This window comes from Lucilia sericata, unplaced genomic scaffold (genome assembly GCF_015586225.1).
Source record: "Lucilia sericata isolate MDLA Ls3-8-SP2 unplaced genomic scaffold, ASM1558622v1 Contig000439F_arrow, whole genome shotgun sequence".
NCBI lineage: Eukaryota > Metazoa > Arthropoda > Insecta > Diptera > Calliphoridae > Lucilia > Lucilia sericata.
The window spans coordinates 102,523-127,458 of NW_023994454.1; the positions used below are offsets into that span (position 1 = coordinate 102,523).

A 24,936-nucleotide genomic window follows, 5' to 3' on the forward strand; every position below is an offset into this window, starting at 1 on the left:
AATTATCGGACTTTATTTGACCCTAGCCCCCCATACAAAGTCCCCTTTAGAAAATGACTTGAAAGTTAATATTTCACTAATAAACACTAGTATCACTATGAAATCCAGCATACATAACTCTGATGTAAACGTAAAGCCATGTATCAAAATTTATAAGGATAGGCCCATATTTACCCTTGCCCTTATAACAAATTGTTAAAATATTTCGGAATTAAGATAAATTTAACTTAAATGCTTTGTTATTAAATATAATCCAAATTTTTAACATACTCAGTGGTGTAGGGCATCATATGGTCGGCTATGCCCGACTATACTTTCCTACTTGTTATACCCTCCACCACCATCAGTGGTCATTCCGTGTGCAACACCAAGAAATATTCATCTGAGACCCAACAAAGTATATATATTCTGCGTCCTTATCAAATTCTGAGTCGATTTAGCTATGTCCGTCTGTCTGTCCGTCTGTCTGCCTAAAACACGCTCACATTAAAACTAAGCAAAGGAAGTATACCAAATTCACCGAAAATATTCATTGTTGTCCTAAGCAGTTTGGTATTGAAAATGAGCAAAATCGGTTCATACCGGGAAAAGTTATGAATCAAAATTTAAAACAACCTCGAAAAAAATAAGCATTTTTTACACATTCGGATGCAATTTTCTCGAAAACTATGCAAGATAAATTCATGAAAATCACCATACATAAGTTTCTATACAAGAACTTGATCCCTGCTGAAAATTGCTAGAATCGGTCCACAATTTCATATACCTCCCACACAAAAGTACATATTCCCGGAAAATGGGTTTTTTGTTAATAACTTCCGTCAGAATGTTGATATCTTTTACAAATTAAAATCTTATGTCAATAGAATTCATTCAGAGAAAAAATTTTCTGGATCGGTCCATAATTGCACATAGCTCCCATACAAGGTCCCCTCCCGAAAATCACTTAAACGCACATAATTCATTACCAAATTAAGATAACCATATAAAATTTGGTACAAGCATTGCTTATCGGTACAGAAATATTACTGAGAAATTTTTTTTCGATCGGTCCATAATTGGTCATAGCTCCCATACAAGGTCCCCTCCCGAAAATTACTTAAACGCACATAACTCATTACTTAATTAAGATATCCATATAAAATTTGGTACAAGCATTGCTTATCTAAATTACTAGAAATATTACTATGAAATTTTTTTCCGATCGGTCCATTATTGGTCATAGCTCCCATACAAGGTCCCCTCCCGAAAATCACTTAAACGGGCATAACTAATTACTAAATTAAGATATCCATATAAAATGTGGTACAAGTATTAGTCGTATGCACAGAAACATTACTGTGAAATTTTTTCCCGATCGGTCTATAATTGGTCATAGCTCCCATACAAGGTCCCCTCCCGAAAATTACTTAAACGCACATAACTCATTACAAAATTAAGATATCCATACAAAATTTGGTAAAAGTATTGCTCATATGAACAAAAATATTACTGTGAATTTTTTTTCCGATCGGTCCATAATTGGTCATAGCTCCCATACAAGGTCCCCTCCCGAAAATCACTTAAACGCGCATAACTCATTACTAAAGTAAGATATCCATATAAAATTTGGTACAAGTATTGCTTATATGTACAGAAATGCTACTGAGAAATTTTTTCCTGATCGGTTCATAACTGGTCATGGCTCACATACAAGGTCCCCTCCCGAAAATCACTTAAACGTACATAATTCATTACAAAATTACGATATCCATATAAAGTTTGTCACAAGTATTGCTCATATATAGGGAAATATTACTGTGAAATTTTCCTCCGATCGGTTCATAATTGGTCATAGCTCCCATACAAGGTCCTTTTCAGAAAATCACTTAAACGCACATAACTCATTACTGAATTAAGATATCCATATAAAATTTCGTACAAGTATTGCTTATATGCACAGAAATATTACTGTGAAATTGTTTTCATATCGGTCCATAATTGATCATAGCTCCCATACAAGGACCCTTTCAGTAAAACTTAAAGGCACATAACTCATTACCTAATAGTGAAAATATTTGGCATAAATACTATTTTTGTACACATAAATGTTATTTCAAAATTTTATCACGTTCGGTCCATCGTGGGTCATAGCTCCCATACAAGGTTCCCTCCCGAAAATCACTTAAACGCACATATCTCATTACCAAATATTGATATCCATACATTTAGCACAAATATTGCTCTTATATACATAAATTACACTATAAAATTGTTTTACGATCGGTCCATATTTGGTCATAGCTCTCATACTAGGTCCCCTCCAGAAAATCACTTAAATGTACAATATTCATTACCAAATAATGATATAGATACAGAATTTTCCCATACAAGGTCCTTTTACGAAAATCTCTTAAACGCACATTACTCATTACAAAATAAAGCTATTTATACAAAATTTGGCACAAATATGTATTCGTTTTGTATACAAAAATTCTATTTCAAGTTTTTTTCACGATCGGTTCATAACATGGGTGCGGTCGGTCCCATACGAGGTTCCCTTCAGAAAATCACTTAAACACACATTACTTATTACTAAATTACGATATAGATACATATTTTGACTGAAATATAGCTTTAATGTACAGAAATTTTGCTTAAAGAATTTTTTACGATCGGTCTATAATTGGTCATATCTCCCATACTAGGTCCTGCCCCTAAAAGCACTTTAACCGTATTTAACTAGTTTCATTATCAATTTGTGTATATATGTATTTTGAAAATCCTTAAATCTTTCACACACATGCAAATTACTAAATATCGCTAAAGCATATCTAAGGCCCTATAAAAATAGAAAAGAAAATGGCGTTAGTAATGTTCAATAAATCTTGGAATTGTAATAAATTTAAGCTGTTTAAATCTTGGGATTTTCTATTTTAAACATGAGAAAACTTACAAATATTTGATCAATTAGAAATGTATTAATATAAAAGAAGCTGGTGGAGGTTATTTAAGATTCGGCTCAGCCGAATATAGCAATCTAACTTGTTTTCCTCTGTGTATGTAGTTGTCTCTGATTCTAAAAACCATACAAATAGATATTGTTACGCCGTCATACAATTTTTTTTTACAAAATAAAATTAAAACAAATTTTTTTCTTTGGCCTAAAAATATGCAAAACTGAAACAAAAACCACAGAAGTTTGCTACACCTGTAACTGATTTTACACGATTAAAATTTGTAAATGAAATAATGATAATTTAAATTTTGAGACAAATGAAGTACATAAGGATTTTTAAAATTTCTTATATTTTAATTTGTTTTAAATTTAACTAACTATATTTAAAATAAATATCTTATTCTATACAATAAATAACTTAATTAACTAATTGATTAACTACATATTCGATTGATTACTTTAAAAGCTACTGTTTAACTTTTTAAAATTTAATCAACTTTTCATCTGAACACAATCATTCATTCATTTAGACTAGAAGTTCTTTGACATTTAACAGACTTTTTGGTAAATGTCCCACAGCTGCAACAAAATCTGGCACTTGACAAGCGTACATAAAACCCTTTTTTAAATTTTTATTACGCATCCAGCGCAACCAGGGCACCTGGTCATGAATGTCATCGCAGATTATAAACGATGAGTTGATTTCATTTAGTGTAGCATGAGGATTATTTACGCCAACTAAAGCAATACCACGCATGGGATAACGTGAACGATCAATTAGTACACGATAGTATAGCTGAGGTACGGGTAGTATGCCATTGTTGTTACTGTCCATGGTTAAATAGAAATCACGATATTGTACGACACCAGCACCAGCACTATCGCCAGTTTTGTATGGCAATTGTAATACACCAAAGGTGCCAGTATAACAGTCCACCTGTAGCTTTGACTTTGCCACAAACTTACGCACTTCATCCTCCAGGGCTGCCCACTGGCCACCATTGAATGCCTGCCACTGCGGAGCAACGTTAAAGAAATTAAAGGTGGCTCTCTGTTGATTGCCATAGATAAAGTCGGATTTAGCTGCCAAATGGCCACGAGCCAAAAACAATGTATTATTGTCGAAAAGATGCTCATGCTGGCCTTGCAACAAACCTGCCGCTTGCTGTCGCTGATATTGTTGTGTATAAAGCTGATTCATATTGACATTTTTGAAATGGCCAGCTTTGCTAAAATTCAAGCGCTTAACGTGTTTCTGAAAATGTACACTGGCCGGCAACAATGTATGTTGCACATACAATGTACGCAACAACGTATCGTCATAACAGACACGCATTGTTTCCAGAAAACGATTACCAGTAATGTTGAAACCTACACGGTACATTTGAGCTTCCACGGATGCCTGATCATCTGTCATTGTAGGACATTTCTCATGCAATTGTTCAACCATATACTTGGCCGGTTGTTCACAAATGAATTGTTGAAACTCATACTTCTCACCCTGCCACAGGAAAGTTTTATCGTGTAAGCAACGTGGTCGCAATGTCTTTGTATTCTTGGCCACTTGTAAGATATTACTGAATTTAATATTATTGTTTTGGTTTTTGTTGGATGATTCTGAGCCAGTATTATTGTCCTCCGTTGTATTGGCAAATGACTTCGAACAATGTAATTCTATAACAGCTCCACGTGGTATTTGCAATTGGCCACGCGCATTGGGTAACCAAAATTGATTTGTATCTGGTATGATGTATAGAGGTTGTGGTTTGTTTCTTTTTGGTAAGTCCTGTTGTATGTCCAATAAACAAGGTGGTCCTTAATGGAGAGAAAAGGATAAGTGTTAAATAAATTTGTATTAATGTCGATCAGTGTGTAGAAATTCAATTTTAATTTAATGAAAGGACTTTTTTATGGGGTTTAACATAAAAAATATTTTTATACCCACCATCAAAAAACGGGCATATCTCTTTTAAAATTACTAGTATAGCGATGAAATTCGACACAAATAAGTTTCATGCGAGTCAAAATCTCTGTACCAAATTTTATGAGGATCGGTCCATAATTGACCCTACCCCCCATATAAGGTCCCCTTCAAAAAATGACTTAAACGCTCATTACTGGCTTAAAAATACGAGTACCGAAATCAATCTATTAAATTTTATATGGATTGGCCCATAATTGACCCTACCCCCCCATATAAGGTCCACTTCAAAAAAATACTTTAATGCTCATTACTTAAAAATACGAGTATAGCGATGAAATTCGACACACATAAGTTCCATGCGAGCCAAAATCTGTCTATCAAATTTTATGTGGATCGGACCATAATTGACCCTACTCCCCATATAAGGTCCCCTTAAAAAAACGACTTTAACGCTCATTACTGGCTTAAAAATACGAGTAAAATCCTCTCTAGCAAATTTTATGTGGATCGGTCTATAATTGACCATATCCCCATATAAGGTCCCTTCCCGGTAATTTTTTAACGCTCATTACTGTCTTAAAAGTACGAGTGTATAGATGAAATTTGACATAAGTAAGTTTAATACGAGCCAAAACCTAAGAAACTTTTATAGGAACGTAAATCTTCCTACCGAATTTAATGCGTAAAGTGTCGGGAACTGATATTCGATGTAAACATGTTTTATACGAACCAAAATCGGGCTAAAAGAATTATGAAAATTTTTATAAAAAACGGTCAATAATTCACCATACCTCTCATATAAGATCCTCTTCAGTAAATTTTATGAGTAATATCACCCTGATGTGTATAGGAGAGCATTCCCTTTACGGCATAAGGTTTGATGGTGGGTATATTAGATTCGGCAGAGCCAAATATAGCATTCATATTTATATATATACATTTAATTTGTAAAATTAACTATAAACTAGCGACAGACGGACACCGGTTTATCGTAATATCACCTAGAGACGTATTCGGTAGAACAAATCACGAATCCATCAAATAAACCAAGTATTTGTTCTTAATTACAGAGAACACACTGTGATAAATTTGGTATGAATAATATAAACTTTAAACATACCTGGACAAGGAAAATTCAATGGTAGCACTTTTATAAGATATCTTTCATCCATCACCATTTAACCCAGCACACTTCTCTTTCATTCGACCCACTCATGGAGAACAACATCCGAAACACTTACTCTTACGGAGGATAAATCCCGTATACTTTACATCCACCCATCGAATAACATAGATGAACCGATATTGGAGGAAGGGGAGGGTAACACGGAAATAGTTATTACAACTGACATGGTTAAAGGGGCAATCAAGAGCTTTGCTCCCTATAAAGCTGCAGGGCCGGATGGAATTTTCCCGGCACTTTTGCAGATCGAGGCGGGACTGGTTTCCGTACATCTGTCACAGATATTCACTGCATGCTTAAAATTGGCATATACCCCAGTTAAATGGCAGGATGCAAGGGTAATATTTATACCCAAACCAGGGAAACCAAGCTATGCGACACCTAAGTCCTATCGACCGATAAGTCTTACGTCCTTCCTACTTAAAACCTTGGAACGGATAGTCGATAGCATGGTTAAAAGCAGCATACCATACAATGACCTTAAATATAAGCAGCATGCTTATGTAAAGGGACGATCGGTGGAAACCGCTTTAAATGAAGTTGTCCACTACATAGGTGAATCTTTCGATAGCAAACTGTATACACTGGCGGTATGCATTGACATCGAAGGCGCTTTCAATAACGTGCACACTGATACCCTTATCCAATCCCTAGACCAGTTTTATGTTGACCGGGTGCTCCGTAACTGGATCAACTACATGCTAAGGAACAGATGGATAAGCTGCGAGATGTACGATATAAGTATCAGGAAAAAGGTATTTCGCGGTATACCACAGGGTGGCATTTTGTCACCTTTACTCTGGGTCACCACGATTAATAGCCTCCTAAGGACCCTAACCGAGAAAGGACTTAGACCTGTCTGCTATGCAGACGATGTCGTAATACTTTTAAAGGGAAAGGATCCAAATTACTTGTGTAGAAGAGCTGAGGAGGCTCTGAATACGGCCTTGAGCTGGGCTCAACTGAGAGGCCTTAATGTTAACCCGGCGAAGACGGAAATCTGTCTTTTCACAAGAAAGACAAACATTTCTACATATACTGAACCTTGCTTCTTGGGCAAGAAGATACCGGTGACAGACAAAGTTAAGTACTTAGGTGTAATACTTGACCGGAAATTAAAATGGAGACACCACATAGAGGATAGGATCAACAAGGCACATCGGTGCTGGGCGATATGTAGGAGAACCATAGGCATGAAATGGGGTCTTAGTCCTACTATGACAAATTGGCTTTATAAAAGTGTAATTAGACCAATTCTAGCTTATGCTTCAATAATCTGGTGGACTGCTTTGGACAAAAAGTGTAATATCAAACTACTACAGGGAGTTCAACGTACATGCTGCTTGGGTATAAGTGGTGCCATGTGTACTACTTCAACCAAGGCTCTGGAAACGTTGCTAGATATTCCACCCATTGAAACATATATAAGATATGAGGCGGCGCTTACAGCCGAACGGCTCTTTACTTTAGGCGAACTGGCCAAAAACGGTTATAGGACACGTCATCAATGTATACTGGACACATTGGAAGGTTATACACATTCATCGGACGTGCCTGATCGCATACCAGACACTGAATATGTCGGAAACTTTGAAACGCTAATCCCAGATAGAATGTCTTGGTCAAGCGGAACATTAGAGAAAATACCAGTAGGAATCCGTTGCTACACGGATGGCTCTCAATTAGGGGACAAAGTGGGTCTGGGGTTCTATATTGAAGACCCAGAAACAGAAATATACCACCGTTTACCTAATCATAACACAAGCTTCCAGGCAGAAGTACGAGCAATAACGGAATGTGTAAATTGGATTAGAATAAATATGGCGCCCACAGGGCTTAATATATTTACCGACAGCCAGAAGGCAATTTGTGCGATATCAGGTGATAGAATTAAATCTAAGACCGTATTGGATTGTAAAAAAAGCTTTAACTGAATACTCTCCCAGAGGTAAGGTTCACATCATATGGGTACCAGGCCACTCGGGAGTAATCGGCAACGAAATGTAATAGCTTTAAAGGGAAGAGAGCTCGATGTAGTTAACCTGACAAACGCAAAACCATTCGACGCAACAAAAGCTGAATTAACAAGTTAGAGTGCTATATTCGGCTGAGCCGAATCTTAAATACCCTCCACCAGCTACTTTTATATTAATACTTTTTCTAATTGATCAAATATTTGTAGAAATAAGTCTTCTCATGTCTTAAATAGAAAAATCCCAAGATTTAAACAGCTTACATCTATTACAATTCCAAGATTAATTGAACATTATAAACGCCATTTTCTTTTATATTTTTATAGTGCTTAGCAATATTTAATAATTTGCATGTATGCATGTGTGTGAAAGATTTAAGGATTTTGAAAATACATACATATATATAATTTTGTTCTACACAAATTGATAATGCAAATAGTTAAATAAGGTTAAAGCGCTTTAAGGGGCAGTTCCTAGTATGGGAGATAAGATCAATTATAGACCGATCGTAAAAAATTATTTAAGCAAAATTTCTGTACATAAAAGCTATATTTCAGTCAAATTTTGTATCTATATCGTAATTTAGTATAGCTTTATTTGGTAAAGAAAAAATGTGCGTTTAAGAGATTTTCGTAAAAGGACCTTGTATGGGAGCTATGACCAATTATGTATATAAAGACAATATTTCAAAATTCTGTATCTATATCATTATTTGGTAATGAATATTGTTCATCTAAGTGATTTCCTGGAGGGGACCTATTATGAGAGCTATGACCAATTATGGACCGGTCGGGAAAAAATTTCACAGTAACATTTCTGTGCATATAAACAATACTTGTACCAAATTTTATATGGATATCTTAATTTAGTAATGAGCTATGCGCGTTTAAGTGATTTTCGGGAGGGGACCTTGTATGGGAGCTATGACCAATTATGGACCGATCGGGAAAAAATTTCACAGTAACATTTCTGTGCATATGAGTAATACTTATACCTAATTTTATATGGATATCTTAATTTAGTAATGAGCTATGCGCGTTTAAGTGATTTTCGGGAGGGGACCTTGCATGGGAGCTATGACCAATTATGGACCGATCGGAAAAAATTTCACAGTAAAATTTCTGTGCATATGGGCAATACTTACACCAAATTTTATATGGATATCTTAATTTAGTAATGAGTTATGCGCGTTTAAGTGATTTTCGAGAGGGGACCTTGTATGGGAGCTATGACCAATTATGGACCGATCGGGAAAAAATTTCACAGTAACATTTCTGTGCATATGAGTAATACTTATACCAAATTTTATATGGATATCTTAATTTAGTAATGAGCTATGCGCGTTTAATTGATTTTCGGGAGGGGACCTTGTATGGGAGCTATGACCAATTATGGACCGATCGGGAAAAAATTTCACAGTAACATTTCTGTGCATATAAGCAATACATACACCAAATTTTATATGGATATCTTAATTTAGTAATGAGTTATGCGCGTTTAAGTGATTTTCAGGAGGGGACCTTGTATGGGAGCTATGACCAATTATGGACCGATCGGGAAAAAATTTCACAGTAACATTTCTGTGCATATGGGCAATACTTACACCAAATTTTATATGGATATCTTAATTTAGTAATGAGTTATGAGCGTTTAAGTGATTTTCGGGAGGGGACCTTGTATGGGAGCTATGACCAATTATGGACCGATCGGGAAAAAATTTCACAGTAACATTTCTGTGCATATGGGTAATACTTATACCAAATTTTATATGGATATCTTAATTTAGTAATGAGTTATGCGCGTTTAAGTGATTTTCGGGAGGGGACCTTGTATGGGAGCTATGACCAATTATGGACCGATCCAGAAAATTTTTTCTCTGAATGAATTCTATTGACACAAGATTTTAATTTGTAAAATTTTGTGAAGATATAGGCATTGTGACAGAAGTTATTAACAAAAAACCCATTTTCCGGGAATATGTACTTTTGTATGGGAGATATATGAAATTGTGGACCGATTCTAGCAATTTTCAGCAGGGATCAAGTTCTCGTGTAGGAACTTATGTGTGGTGATTTTCATGAATTTATCTTGCATAGTTTTCGAGAAAATTGCATCCGAATGTGTAAAAAATGCTTATTTTTTTCGAGGTTGTTTTAAATTTTGATTCATAACTTTTCCCGGTATGAACCGATTTTGCTCATTTTCAATACCAAACTGCTTAGGACAACAATGAATATTTTCGGTGAATTTGGTGTACTTCCTTTGCTTAGTTTTAACGTGAGCGTGTTTTAGGCAGACAGACGGACAGACGGACAGACAGACGGACATAGCTAAATCGACTCAGAATTTGATAAGGACCCAGAATATATATACTTTGTTGGGTCTCAGATGAATATTTCTTGGTGTTACACACGGAATGACAAAGTTATATATACCCTCTATCACCACTAATGGTGGTGGAGGGTATAAAAATATGGATGAGAGAATCCCATAAGGCCTCTTGGAATAATGAAACGGTGGGTAGAACCACAAAGATTCTATGGGGTGACCCTGATGAGAGCAAGACGAGAAATCTTCTCAAAATGAACAAGTCTGAGGTTAGTATGATGGTACGTATTCTCAGTGGACACACAGGATTACGAGCACATCTATACAAAATTGGACGTGCGAATTCAGATGAATGTAGAGCATGTGGAGAGGACAGTGAAACTCTGGAGCACTTTCTTTGCCATTGTCAGGCATTCGTCGAAGTTAGATCCAGGTATCTTGGAAGTGATGTTATTCCGGAAATAACATTCTTAACCAACACCGATTGGAAGATTCTTAGGAATTACGTCCAGGAAACTGAGTTTCTGAACATGGAAAAATAATACATTCAGTGAACAATTTTTTTTTTTTTTCTTGAATTGGAGCGCACAACAGGCCCGATAGTGGCCTAGGTGTATTTCTTCGGATTTGATGTAGTATACATCCTCCTATCAACCTAACCTAACCTAACCTTACATCCACCCTGCATCATATACACTTAACAGCAACTAATTTGCAACGCTTAGTCCCACAGTCTCTCCTCTGTGGGGTATCTTTGTCTCGCAACATTACAAAACTTATTCCGAATTATAGACTTTAATGTGCATCAGTCTTTTAACTCACATTTTCTTGCCTCGAATTTTGGTTTAAACCATAGCCACCACGTGCACCCCGAAAAAACTCTCCAAAAACCGGGACAAGATAAACCTACTAGTTCCCATGGTACCAGATTTTTGGTTCAAAACCAGATTAATGGTTTCCAAGAAAAGGCCGAGGATACTTTTAATCATCACCTGTTTATAGTCGGTGCAGATTAAAGGTATTGGTAGCACCGCTTTTTCCCGGGATTGCAATAACACCAAGATTAAGGTCTTCTATCAAGGTAACATGCCCCCAGGGGGAAAACTCTGTGACAAAGAGAACCAGATTCCCCAAGCTAAAGCAACAATCGTCTTCTCATATGATATTCCAGTCAGAACTAACTACTTTTGATCATCACCAGTTTATAGTCGGGGCAGACTAAAGGTGTTGGTAGTGACTTTTTTCCCTGGGATTGCAATAACACCAAGATGAGGGTCTTTTATGAAGGTAACATGCCCCCGGGTGGAAAACTCTGTGACAAAGAGAACCAAATTCCCCAAGCTAAAGCATCAATTGACTTCTCATAAGATATTCTAGTTAGAACTAACTTCGTTATAAAAGAACTGCCCTTTAAGGACATCAACATTGAACGGGAAATCTTTCAATTGAACTGTACTGTGTAAGATAGACTATCTGTCCAACAATAATATAGTGTACACAATTGCTTCTAAGGTAATGAACTGTTATAAAATGCTAACAGCAAGCTCAGCAGTGAGACGATCATTGACATCATATCAACTCGATGTAAAGTATCCCTCCTGAGCTCTCAAAGACGGACATAGCATAATCGAATCAGAAAGCGGTTCTGAACCAACTGGTATACTTAAGGACAAATATTTTTCAGTGTTACAAACATCAGCACATTGTACCGAATTTTGGATAGATAGTAGTATATTAGACGTAGTTAGGAAATAAAAGGCCCAAATCAGAAGGTCCGGTTGTATGGGGGCTAGGGCAGAAATTGAACCGATCCCTTTAAAATTTATTGTTGGGAATTATGTTTATATAAAACTTATTTGTGCAAACTTTTATCGTCATACTAGGGACATGTTGACATTCAAGTCATTCTCTGAAGGGGACTTTGTATAGGGGCTAGGGTTAAATGTGGCCCGATCATTACTAAAATTGACAGTGTTATTAAGGATTATATAAAACTTAATTATGCTGATTTTTAGATAGATAGTAGTATATTAAACGTAGTTAAAAGATAAAAGGCCAAATTGGAAAGTCCGGTTGTATAGGCGCTAGGACAAAAATTGGTCCGGTCCTTATAAAATTTAATGTGGGGATTTATGTTTATATAAAACATATTTGTGCCAAATTTCATTGTGATACTAGTATTTATAAGTGAATTTTGGACATTCAACTCATTTTCTGAAGGGGACTGTGTATGGGGGATAGGTTAAAATGAGGCCGATCACTATGAAAATCGACAGTGTTATTTAGGATGTTATAAAACTTAGTTGTTTCAATTTTTGGGTCAGGTTGTATGGGGACTAGGTGAAATAATAGACCGATTGCAACCATTTACAATAACGTTTGTCCTTGGGCCAAAAGAAGCTCACGTTACAAATTTCATCAAATTATCTCAAAAATTGCGACCTGTAGAGTGCGCACAAGGTTTACATGGACACACGGACATAGCCTAAATTGGCTCAGGAAGTGATTCTGAGCTGATTGGTATACTTTAAGGTGGGAGTAAGACCAATATTTTTTGTGTTACAAACATCAGCACAAACGCATAATACCCTCCCCACTAGTGTGGTGTAGGGTATAATTAATAAAGCTAATTTAAGATTATGAATAGCCGCGTGTAACACTTTTTTGATTCTACAAATCATTATAGTGATTTGTTTGTTTCTCTTAAATTTACATTAATAATTTAAACTGAATGACGTGACAAAATTAAAACAAAACATCATTAAAAAACTTTAGTTAATTTTCGACGAAAATTATTATATCCTCCACCACCATCAGTGGTGATAGAGGGTATATATAACTTTGTCATTCCGTGTGTAACACCAAGAAATATTCATCTGAGACCCAACAAAGTATATATATTCTGGGTCCTTATCAAATTCTGAGTCGATTTAGCTATGTCCGTCTGTCTGTCCGTCTGTCCGTCTGTCTGCCTAAAACACGCTCACGTTAAAACTAAGCAAAGGAAGTACACCAAATTCACCGAAAATATTCATTGTTATCCTAAGCAGTTTGGTATTGAAAATGAGCAAAATCGGTTCATACCGGGAAAAGTTATGAATCAAAATTGAAAACAACCTCGAAAAAAATAAGCATTTTTTACACATTCGGATGCAATTTTCTCGAAAACTATGCAAGATAAATTCATGAAAATCACCATGAATAAGTTCCTACATGAAAACTTGATCCCTGCTGAAAATTGCTAGAATCGGTCCACAATTTCATATACCTCCCATACAAAAGTACATATTCCCGGAAAATCGGTTTTTTGTTAATAACTTCCGTCACAATCTCGATATCTTCACATAATTTTACAAATTAAAATCTTATGTCAATAGAATTCATTCAGAGAAAAAATTTTTTGGATCGGTCCATAATTGGACATAGCTCCCATACAAGGTCCCCTCCCGAAAATCACTTAAACGCACATAATTCATTACTAAATTAAGATAACCATATAGAATTTGGTACAAGTATTGCTCTCACATACAGAAATATTACTACGAAATTTTTTTTCGATCGGTCCATAATTGGTCATAGCTCCCATACAAGGTCCCCTCCCGAAAATCATTTAAACGCCCATAACTCATTACTTAATTAGGATATCCATATAAAACTTGGTACAAGTATTGCTCATCTGTACAGAAATATTACTATGAAATTTTTCCCGATCGGTCCATAATTGGTCATAGCTCCCATACAAGGTCCCCTCCCGAAAATCACTTAAACGCGCATAACTCATTATTTAATTAAGATATCCATATAAAATTTGGTACAAGTATTGCTTATCTGTACAGAAATATTACTGAGAAATGTTTTTCCGATCGGTCCATAATTGGTCATAGCTCCCATACAAGGTCCCCTCCCGAAGATCACTTAAACGCACATAACTCATTACAAAATAAAGATATCCATATAAAATGTGGTAAAGGTATTGCCCGTATGCACAAAAATATTACCGTGAAATTTTTTTCCGATATGTCCATAATTGGTCATGGCTCCCATATGAGGTCCCCTCCCGAAAATCACTTAAAACCACATAACTCATTAGTAAATGAAGATATCCATATAAAATTTGGTACAAGTATTGCTCTTATATACAGAAATATTACTATGAAAGTTTTCTTGGATCGGTCCATAATTGGTCATAGCTCCCATACAAGGTCCCCTCCCGAAAATCACTTAAACGCGCATAACTCATTACTAAAGTAAGATATCTATATAAAATTTGGTACAAGTACTGCTTATATGACTGAGAAATATAACTGAAAATTATTTTCCGATCTGTCCATAATTGGTCATAGCTCCCATACAAGGTCCTCTCCCGAAAATCACTTAAAACCACATAACTCATTAGTTAATGAAGATATCCAAGATGCTTATATGCACAGAAATATTACTGTGAAATTATTTTCCTATCAGTCCATAATTGATCATAGCTCCCATACAAGGTCCGTTTCAGAAAAACACTTAAAGGCACGTAGCTCATTACCTAATAACTCAAAATATGTGGCATAAATATTATTTTTGTACACTTAAATGTTATTTCAAAATTTTTTCATGATTGGTCAATTCTTGGTCATAGCTCTCATACAAGGTTCCCTCCCGAAAATCACTTAAACGCGCATAACTCATTACCAAATATTGATATCCATACATTTAGCAAAAATATACATAAATTAACCTATAAAATTGTTGTACGATCGGTCCATATTTGGTCATAGCTCACATACTAGTCCCCTCCAGAAAATCACTTAAATGCACAATATTCATTACCAAATAATGATATAGATACAGAATTTTGAAATTTTGTCTTTATATACATAATTGGTCATAGCTCCCATACAAGGTCCTTTTACGAAAATCTCTTAAACGCACATTACTCTTTACCAAATAAAGCTATTGATACAAAATTTGGTACAAATATTAGTTTTGTATACAAAAATTCTATTTCAAGATTTTTTCACGGTCGGTCCCATAAAAGTTTCCCTTCAGAAAATCAAATAAACACTCATAACATATTACAAAATTACGATATTGATACAAAATTTGACTGAAATATAGCTTTTATGTACAGAAATTTTGCTTAAAGAATTTTTTACGATCGGTCTATAATTGGTCATATCTCCAATACTAGGTCCTGCCCATAAAAGCGCTTTAACCGTATTTAACTAGTTGCATTATCAATTTGCGTAGAACAAAATTATATATATGTATTTTGAAAATACTTAAATCTTTCACACACATGCATACATGCAAATTACTAGATATCACTAAGCGCTATTAAAATATAAAGAAAATGGCGTTTGTAATGTTCAATAAATCTTGGAATCGTAATAGATTTATGCTGTTTAAATCTTGGGATTTTTTCTATTTAAGACATGAGAAAACTAATTTCTACAAATATTTGATCAATTCGTATTAATTAGTATTAATATAAAAGTGGCTGTTGGAGGGTATTTAAGATTCGGCTCAGCCGAATATAGCACTCTCTCTAACTTGTTATACCCTCCACCACCATCAGTGGTGATAGAGGGTATATATAACTTTGTCATTCCGTGTGTAACACCAAGAAATATTCATCTGAGACCCAACAAAGTATATATATTCTGGGTCCTTATCAAATTCTGAGTCGATTTAGCTATGTCCGTCTGTCCGTCTGTCCGTCTGTCCGTCTGTCTGTGTAAAACACGCTCACGATAAAACGAAGCAATAGAGCTTAACCAAATTCACCCAAAATGTTCTTCATTTTCCTAAGTTGTTTGGTATTGCAAATGGGCAAAATCGGTTCACACCGGGAAAAGTTATGAATCAAAATTTAAAACAACCTCGGAAAAAAATAAGCATTTTTTACACATTATGATATAATTTTCTCGAAAACTATGCAAGATAATTTCATGGAAATCACCATATATTCGTTTCTGCACAAGATCTTGATCCCTGCTGAAAATTGCCAGAATCGGTCCACAATGTCATATACCTCCCATACAAAAGTACAAATTCCCGAAAAATGGGTTTTTTGTTAATAACTTCCGCTACAATGTTGATATCTTCACAAAATTTCACAAATTAAAATCTTATGTCAATAGAATTCTTCCAGAGGAAAAATTTTATGGATCGGTCCATAATTGGACATAGCTCCCATACAAGGTCCCCTCCCGAAAATCACTTAAACGCGCATAACTCATTACTAAATTAAGATATCTATATAAAATTTGGTACAAGTATTGCCCACATGCATAGAAATATTACCGTAAAATTTTTTTCCGATCGGTCCATAATTGGTCAGAGCTCCAATACAAGGTCCCCTCCCGAAAATCACTTAAACGCGCATAACTCATAACTAAATTAAGATATCCATATACAATTTGGTACAAGTATTGCTTATCTATACAGAAATATTACCGTGAAATTTTTTTCCGATCGGTCCATAATTGGTCATAGCTCCCATACAAGGTCCCCTCCCGAAAATCACTTAAACGCGCATAACTCATAACTAAATTAAGATATCCATATAAAATTTGGTACAAGTATTGCCCACATGCATAGAAATATTACCGTGAAAGTTTTTTCCGATCGGTCCATAATTGGTCATAGCTCCCATACAAGGTCCCCTCCCGAAAATCACTTAAACGCGCATAACTCATAACTAAATTAAGATATCCATATCAAATTTGGTACAAGTATTGCCCACATGCATAGAAATATTACTGTGAAATTTTTTTCCGATCGGTCCATAATTGGTCATAGCTCCCATACAAGGTCCCCTCCCGAAAATCACTTAAACGCGCATAACTCATAACTAAATTAAGATATCCATATAAAATTTGGTACAAGTATTGCCCACATGCATAGAAATATTACCATGAAATTTTTTTCCGATCGGTCCATAATTGGTCATAGCTCCCATACAAGGTCCCCTCCCGAAAATCACTTAAACGCGCATAACTCATAATAAAATTAAGATATCCATATAAAATTTGGTACAGGTATTGCCCACATGCATAGAAATATTACCGTGAAAATTTTTTCCGATCGGTCCATAATTGCTCATAGCTCCCATATAAGGTCCCCTCCCGAAAATCACTTAAACGCGCATAACTCATAACTTAATTAAGATATCCATATAAAATTTGGTACAAGTATTGCCCACATGCATAGAAATATTACCGTGAAATTTTTTTCCGATCGGTCCATAATTGGTCATAGCTCCCATACAAGGTCCCCTCCCGAAAATCACTTAAACGCGCATAACTCATTACTAAATTAAGATATCCATATAAAATTTGGTACAAGTATTGCCCACATGCATAGAAATATTACAGATAATTTTTTTTCCGATCGGTCCATTACTGGTCATAGCTCCCATACAAGGTCCCCTCCCGAAAATCACTTAAACGCACATAACTCATTACTAAATTAAGATATCCATATAAAGTTTGGCAGAAATATTGCTCATATACAGAGAAATATTACTGTGAAATTGTTTTCCTATCGATCCATAATTGATCATAGCTCCCATACAAGGTCCCTTTCAGAAAAACACTTAAAGGCACATAACTCATTACCAAATAATGATATAAATAAATACTATTTTTGTTCATAAATACTATTTTGTAATGCAAAAAGCACTTAATGTTATTTCAAAAATTTTTCACGATTGGTCTATATTTGGTCATATTTCTCATACTAGGTCCTGCCCCTAAAAGCGCTTTAACCGTATTTAACTATTTGCATTATAAATTTGTGTAGAACAAAATTATATATATGTATGTATTTTGAAAATCCTTAAATCTTTCACACACATGCAAATACTAGATATCGCTAAAGCATATCTTAGGGCGCTATAAAAATTTAAAAGGAAGTGGCGTTTCTAATGTTCAATAAATCTTGAAATTGTAGTAGATTTAAGATGTTTAAATCTTGGGTTTTTTCTATTTATGACATGAGAAAACTTATTTCTACAAATATTTTATTAATTAGAAATGTACTAATACAAAAGTTGCTGGTGGAGGGTATTTAAGATTCGGCTCAGCCGAATATAGCACTCTAACTTGTTATTAATAAATTTAAACTATTTTTAGTTTAATATGTTATACAATATAAACAGTTATAACATTAGTTATTAATTTATTAATATTTTATTTTAGTATTTATAAACAAAGTTAAAAAAACTTCAACATTAAAGAAAACTTATTTGTACACATACATATACATATGTATATGTAGGTCACTTTTAAGTAATTACCTTCATTATCGACAACATTTAAATTAATATTATTTAATCGTTTAACAATATCTCCAACATCTTCAACAGGTTGAATGGCTCGACGACACTCTACCTCAACAATTAATACACTTGACAGCGTCAGTATAATTAACGCTACAAAATAACTTTGATAAACTTTCACAAACAAACGCGTCATCATTTTAGCAACTACAACCGATTAACACAACGACCGCTACTTTATAACTGAAATTGAAATTTAAAATCTCACTGATTTTTTATCCAAAAAATAAATAAATTTTATATAAACTGAAAGAAAAAACTCACAAATGCATTATTTTATAGATACATGAATGTATCTTATTTTATTTATTTATTTTCATTTCTTTATTTGATGTATTTTATTTAATGTTCAGGTTTTTATGCGAGAGTATTTAAACAAATATTTTCGAAAATATTTATACCAACACCTGTTGCTCTTTAATAAAACTAAATGTTCCGCATTGTTGTTATTGTCATAAATACGTCACGTATTTATTTTTAGTTTTTCTTGAGAGAGAGAGAGAGATTTTACAAAATATTTAAACTCTGTAACTTATTTGGAAAGGTCATTACGTGACGTAAATTTAATCATATTTACTCAGCTACTTTAACTATATTTGTTCGGAGTAAATACCTATTATGTTCTTTACTCTAGTGCTGCTCTTGGCTCTCTATATAAAAACACATGCACATTTCAATCAGTGTTGCCAACATTGGTCAAGCAAAACGCGCGCAAAAAAATTAAAAAGGGGTAAAAAAGCGTAATTTTCTAACTGAAAATGGGTAAAAAAGCACTAACGTTTTTTAGTCAAATATTGTTTATTTTAATAAAAATTGCACATTATTTCGCTCATTTCCTACAAGACTCCAAAATTCGTTTTTTAGAACATTGACGACAAAACAAAACATGCGTCATACTAAAGTCTTTCATCTGTGTGAGTTAGATTTTTAGTAACGTAAGAACTAAAACTAATGTTTGACGAATATTAGATAAATAAGATGAGACATTTTCAAATTCCTTGATTTGTTTAAAAGTTATTTTAAAAATAGTAAAATGTCATTAAACATTCAAACTGACAGGCACACTACCAACTGGCGAACCGATGTAACCACACCCAAATTGTAAAATTGTGTGAAATATATTTTTTTTGCAAAATCTATATATATTATTTTTAAGTTTATATATCGATACCCATAAAATTTTGTACATAGATTTTGTTTTGTTGGTCAGTTATATCGTCATAAAATTCGGAATAAAGAATTATAATAAAAATCTTTTTATTGCGAGTACAACGATGAAGTAATCATGGAGGCTTTATATATTAGGGATAGGTTCAATTGTGTAAAAAAATTGTATAAAACTTATTTTTTGTCAATTTTCATCGCTGTACTCATATTTTTAAGGGGACCTTAATAGGGGGTAGGGTAGGTTACCGAAAAATCCGAATTAAATTCAGTAGGAAGATTACGTTTGTATAAAAGTTGTTTATTTCGAATTTCTCCGCTATACTCGTATTTTTAAGTCAGTAAAGAGCGTTAAAATCAATTTTTGAAGGTGACCATATGTGGGGGTAGGGTCAATTATGGACCGATTGCCGTAAAATTTGCTAGAGAGATTTTGGCTTATATAAAACATATTTATGTCGAATATTTTTAAGTCGGTAATGAGTATTAATGTCATTTGGTAGAGAAATTTTGATGCATATAAAAGTTACTTATGTTGAATTTCAACGCTGCACTCATAGGGAGACCTTATTTGGGGGTAAGGTCAGTTATGGACCAATTCCCATAAAATTTGGTAGAGACATTTTGCCTTATATAAAACTTATTTATGCCGAATTTCATCGCTATACTCGTATTTTTAAGTCAGTAATGACCGTTTAAATCATTTTCTGAAGGAGACCTTATATGGGGGTAGGCTCAATTATAGACCTATTTCTATAAAATTTAGTAGAGATTTTGGCTTATATAAAACTTACTTATGTTGAATTTCATCGCTATACTCGTATGGGGGGTAGGGTCAATTTTGGACCGATTCCCATAAAATTTGGTACAGAGATTTTGACGCATATAAAACTTATTTGTGCCAAATTTTATCGCTATACTCGTATGTTTAAAACAGTTGTGACTGTTAAAGCTGTTTTTCGGGGGGTCACTTGTATGGGGGATATGCGAAATTGCGGACCCATATTGCCCATTTGCCATACCAAACAAACCTTACCTATAAGAAATATTTGTGGAAAAATTTAACTCGCTTGCTCTTTCCGATCTAACCCTATCGTGCTTTCAACAGACAGACGGACGGACAGATGAACAGACGGATGGACATGGTTAGATCGGCTTAGAATTTAATAAGGACCCAAAATATATATACTTTTGTGGGTCTACGACCAATATTTCGATGTGTTACAAACGGAGTGACAAAATCAATATACCCCACTCATCTTTTTTGATGGTGGGCATAAAAAGCACTAAATGCACTGTCATAAAATTAGAAAGCACCACTGTAGTGCCTTTTTGAAAAAAGGCACCATGAGCAAAATTTTCCGCGTTTGGCACACCAAAAGGCACCGCAAATAGTGCTAAAAGCACTAAGTTGGCAACACTGATTTCAATAAACATGAGAATAACTTTATGATCTTATCGATTTGAGAGCAGCAATGATTATAACTTCAGACATTTTAATATCTGTTCTTTGATTTGTACTAATACCAAGAAAGAAAATTGAAATTCTAAATTGATGTAAAGTAGATTGAAAGTCTACTTTGAAATGTACGCACATAAAACTGAAATTATTGTAATAATTTCATATTTTGATATTATAAAACCGGTTTCTCTAAGTAGTACAAAACTTGGATAGTACTACTTACGTATAGTCGATACCAGACAAAGACTTAGAACTATCTGCTATGCAGACGCTGTTGTAATACTTTAAATTGGCAGTAGAAGTGCTGAAGGGACTGTGGATAAGGCCTTGGTCTGGCATCAATCGAGGGGCCTCAGTGTTAATAACCTGACAGGAAATCTGTCTTTTCACAAGAAAGATAAAAGTTTCTAGTATACTGAACCCTAGGACCCGAAATTAAAATAGAGGTACAGCATAAACGATATGATCAACAAAGTACATCGATGCTGGGCGCTATGTAGGAAAAGCATTGACATTAAATGGGTCTTAGTCCTACTACGACATATTGGCTTTATATAAGAGTATTAAGACCACTGTGAATTTGATTGGACAAAAAGTGTAATATCAAACTACTACTTGGTTATAAGTGGTTCTGGAAATGTTGCTAGATATTCCATCCATTTAAACATGCATATGTATATAAAATATGAGGCGGCAATTACAACCTAACTGTTCAAACTATAGACTAACTGTCCAATAAAGGTTATAGCACAAGTCATCAATATGTACTAGACACATTGAAAGGCTATACACAATCATTGGACGTTCCCGATAGCATACCAGACCCAGAGTATGTCGGTAACTTTGCAACATTGATCCCTTTGGCTTTAAATTGGAGGACAACTTGGAGCTGGGGTTCAATATTGAAGACCAAATATACCACCGTCTACTTAATCACAAACACATTGAACATTGTAGCTAATACTATTGCTATACGGATGGCTCTAAATTGGAGGACAACTTGGATCTGGGGTTCTATATTGAAGACCAAATATACCACAGTTTACTTAATCACAAACACTAACACTTCCAGGCAGAAGTCCAATCAATAACGGAATGTGTAAATTGAAATAGAATAAATATGGCCCCAATAGGGGTTAACAAATTTACCGACCACAATGCAATTAAGGCGATATCAGGTGATAAAGTTAAATCTAAGATCGTAATAGATTGTAAAAACGCTTTAACCGAATACTCTCCCAGAGGTAAGGATTACAGCATCTGAATACCAGACAAGGCATGAGTGGTCGGCAAAACGAAAGAGCTAATGTAATAGCTTCAAAGGGAAAAGAGCGCGAAGTAGTTAACCTGAGAAATGCAAAACCATTTGATGCATCTCGGGTTGAATTAAAATTATTGGTAAGAGAATCCTATAAGTCCTCTTGAAATAATGAAAGGATGGATAGAGCCACAAAGATCCTATGGGGTGACCCTAAAGAAAGAAGGACAAGAAGATCAAAGAAGTAATGTGACAGAGCATCTCAATTTTCACTGTACCTACCTTCTTAAAGAAGGAACGGCTAATTTCCCCGATATATTAGTATTGCATGGATCACACTCAGCAATTCGCGGATAATATTAATCAAGTCCAATAACTAATCTCAATGGTCTAAAAAATATAAAATATAAAAGAAATATAAAATCAAAATTTTAACTCTAAAACTTCAGCATTCAAAATAACTTTTAAACTAACTGAGATAATATTTTATAGACATTCTTAAGTGTTATATGAGTAAGCATTTTTAAAATTATGATTCCAAATGATTTGTTCAAATTTCAAGAGCTCACAAATTGACATGAAAACACTTCAGTTATAATATCTCAGATGGTTAACAAGTTAGCAAAATATTCCTAAACTGATACTGAAAAGTATAGTAGACACTGTTCTAAGATGTCAAAACACATATAAGTACATATGTATGTGTGTATGTATAATTATTATATTAGAAAATGTATTTGTATGTGATATATGTGTAAGCATTAGGGTGACAAAAAAAATATAGAATTTCTCTAGATGGGTTTTGTTTGTTTACTATTGTGAAAACTAATTTATATAACGTTAGTTTTTGTGCTCACTATAAAAAAGATGAGGGTTTGTAATAACCATATCTGTATATACATTGTAGACCCGTAAAAGTATGTAAATATTTTCGGGGACCTTATTAAATTCTATCAAGATCTAGCTATGTCCGTCCATATGTCTGTCTTTTGAAAGCGTTATAGCGTCCAACCGATAAGACCAGAGAGATGATTCTAAGGTTTATTTGGTATTGTAAATGGGAAATATCATTCAAAATTTTTGCCCCCATATAATTTTTAACAGTCTTCGTCCAGGGAATAGTATGTGACACATTTTAACAAGTTACATACATATATTGAAAATTGCGGGCTGTAGCGTGCACACAAGGTTTACACAGTCACAAAGACTGACATAGCTCAATCGAATCAGAAAGTGATTCTGAACCGACTGGTATCCTTAAGGACAAATATTTTTGAGTGTTAGAAACATCAGGCCCAAATTGGAAGGTCCGGTTGTATGGTGGCTAGGGCAGAAATTAAGCCGATCCTTATAAAATTTATTGTTGGGAATTATGTTTATATACAACTTATTTGTGGCAAATTTTATCGTGATACTAGTATTTATAAATGAATTGTGGACATTCAAGTCATTTTCTGAAGGGGACTTTGTATAGGGGCAAGGATCATATGAGATCCAATCAGTGTTATTTATAATTATCGCAGACTTAATAATACTGATTTTTAGAAAGATAGTGGTATATTTGACGTAGTTATGAGCTAAAAGGCCCAAATCGGAGGGTCCGGTTATATGGAGGCTAGGACAAAACTTGGACCGATCCTTATACAATTTATTGTACTTATTTGTGTCAAATTTCATCGTGATATTAGTGTTGATAAGTGAATTGTGGACATTCAAGTCATTTTCTGAAAGGAACTTTGTATGGGGGTTGGCGTCAAATAATGCCCGATCTTTACGAAAATCGCTAAATTTATTAAGGCTTATCTATATAGGGATAGTAAATCATTTAACATAATTATGAGGTCAAAACCCCTATTCGGGTGGTCCGGTTGTATGGGGGCTAGGTGAAATAATGGACCGATTTCAACCATTTTCAATACCTATCATCCTTGGACCCAAAATAAGCGCACGTTCCAAATTTCATCATATTATCTCAAAAATTGCGAACTGTAGAGTGAGCACAAGATTTACATGGACACACAGACAGACGGACAGATAAACATAGCTTAATTGACTGAGGAAGTGATTCTGAGCCAATATTTTTGGGTGTTTAAAACATCGGCACAAACGCATAATACCATATCCCCATCTATAGTGGTGTAGGGTATAATTAGGTCGATATCTCCCACATATTAGCAATAGCTGCGATTTGATTTTTCAGGATTTCGGAGAAAACAATTTTTTGTTAAAAATTTTGAAAAACTGCCTTCATTCTTTCCTATTGTGCATTTTATATAGAACTTTTTCAGAATTCAAATTCAAGATAATGAGAAACATACATCTGAACTTTTAGTAAAATCGAATAATGTTAACCCATAAACGGTGAAGGCAAAACTCA

At 34.5% G+C, this 24,936-nt stretch overlaps 1 protein-coding gene across 1 annotated transcript; it reads right to left on the reverse strand.

Annotated features, from left to right (window-relative positions):
• Nucleotides 1-3,418: 3,418 nt before the first annotated feature.
• Nucleotides 3,419-18,852, reverse strand: LOC119604877. The gene is made up of 2 exons (XM_037957768.1): nt 18,634-18,852; nt 3,419-4,753 (listed from the first exon to the last, which is right to left on the reverse strand). The coding sequence occupies exons 1-2, from the start codon at nt 18,812-18,814 to the stop codon at nt 3,465-3,467; spliced, it is 1,470 nt and encodes a 489-aa protein (XP_037813696.1). The 5' UTR covers nt 18,815-18,852; the 3' UTR covers nt 3,419-3,464.
• Nucleotides 18,853-24,936: the final 6,084 nt, after the last annotated feature.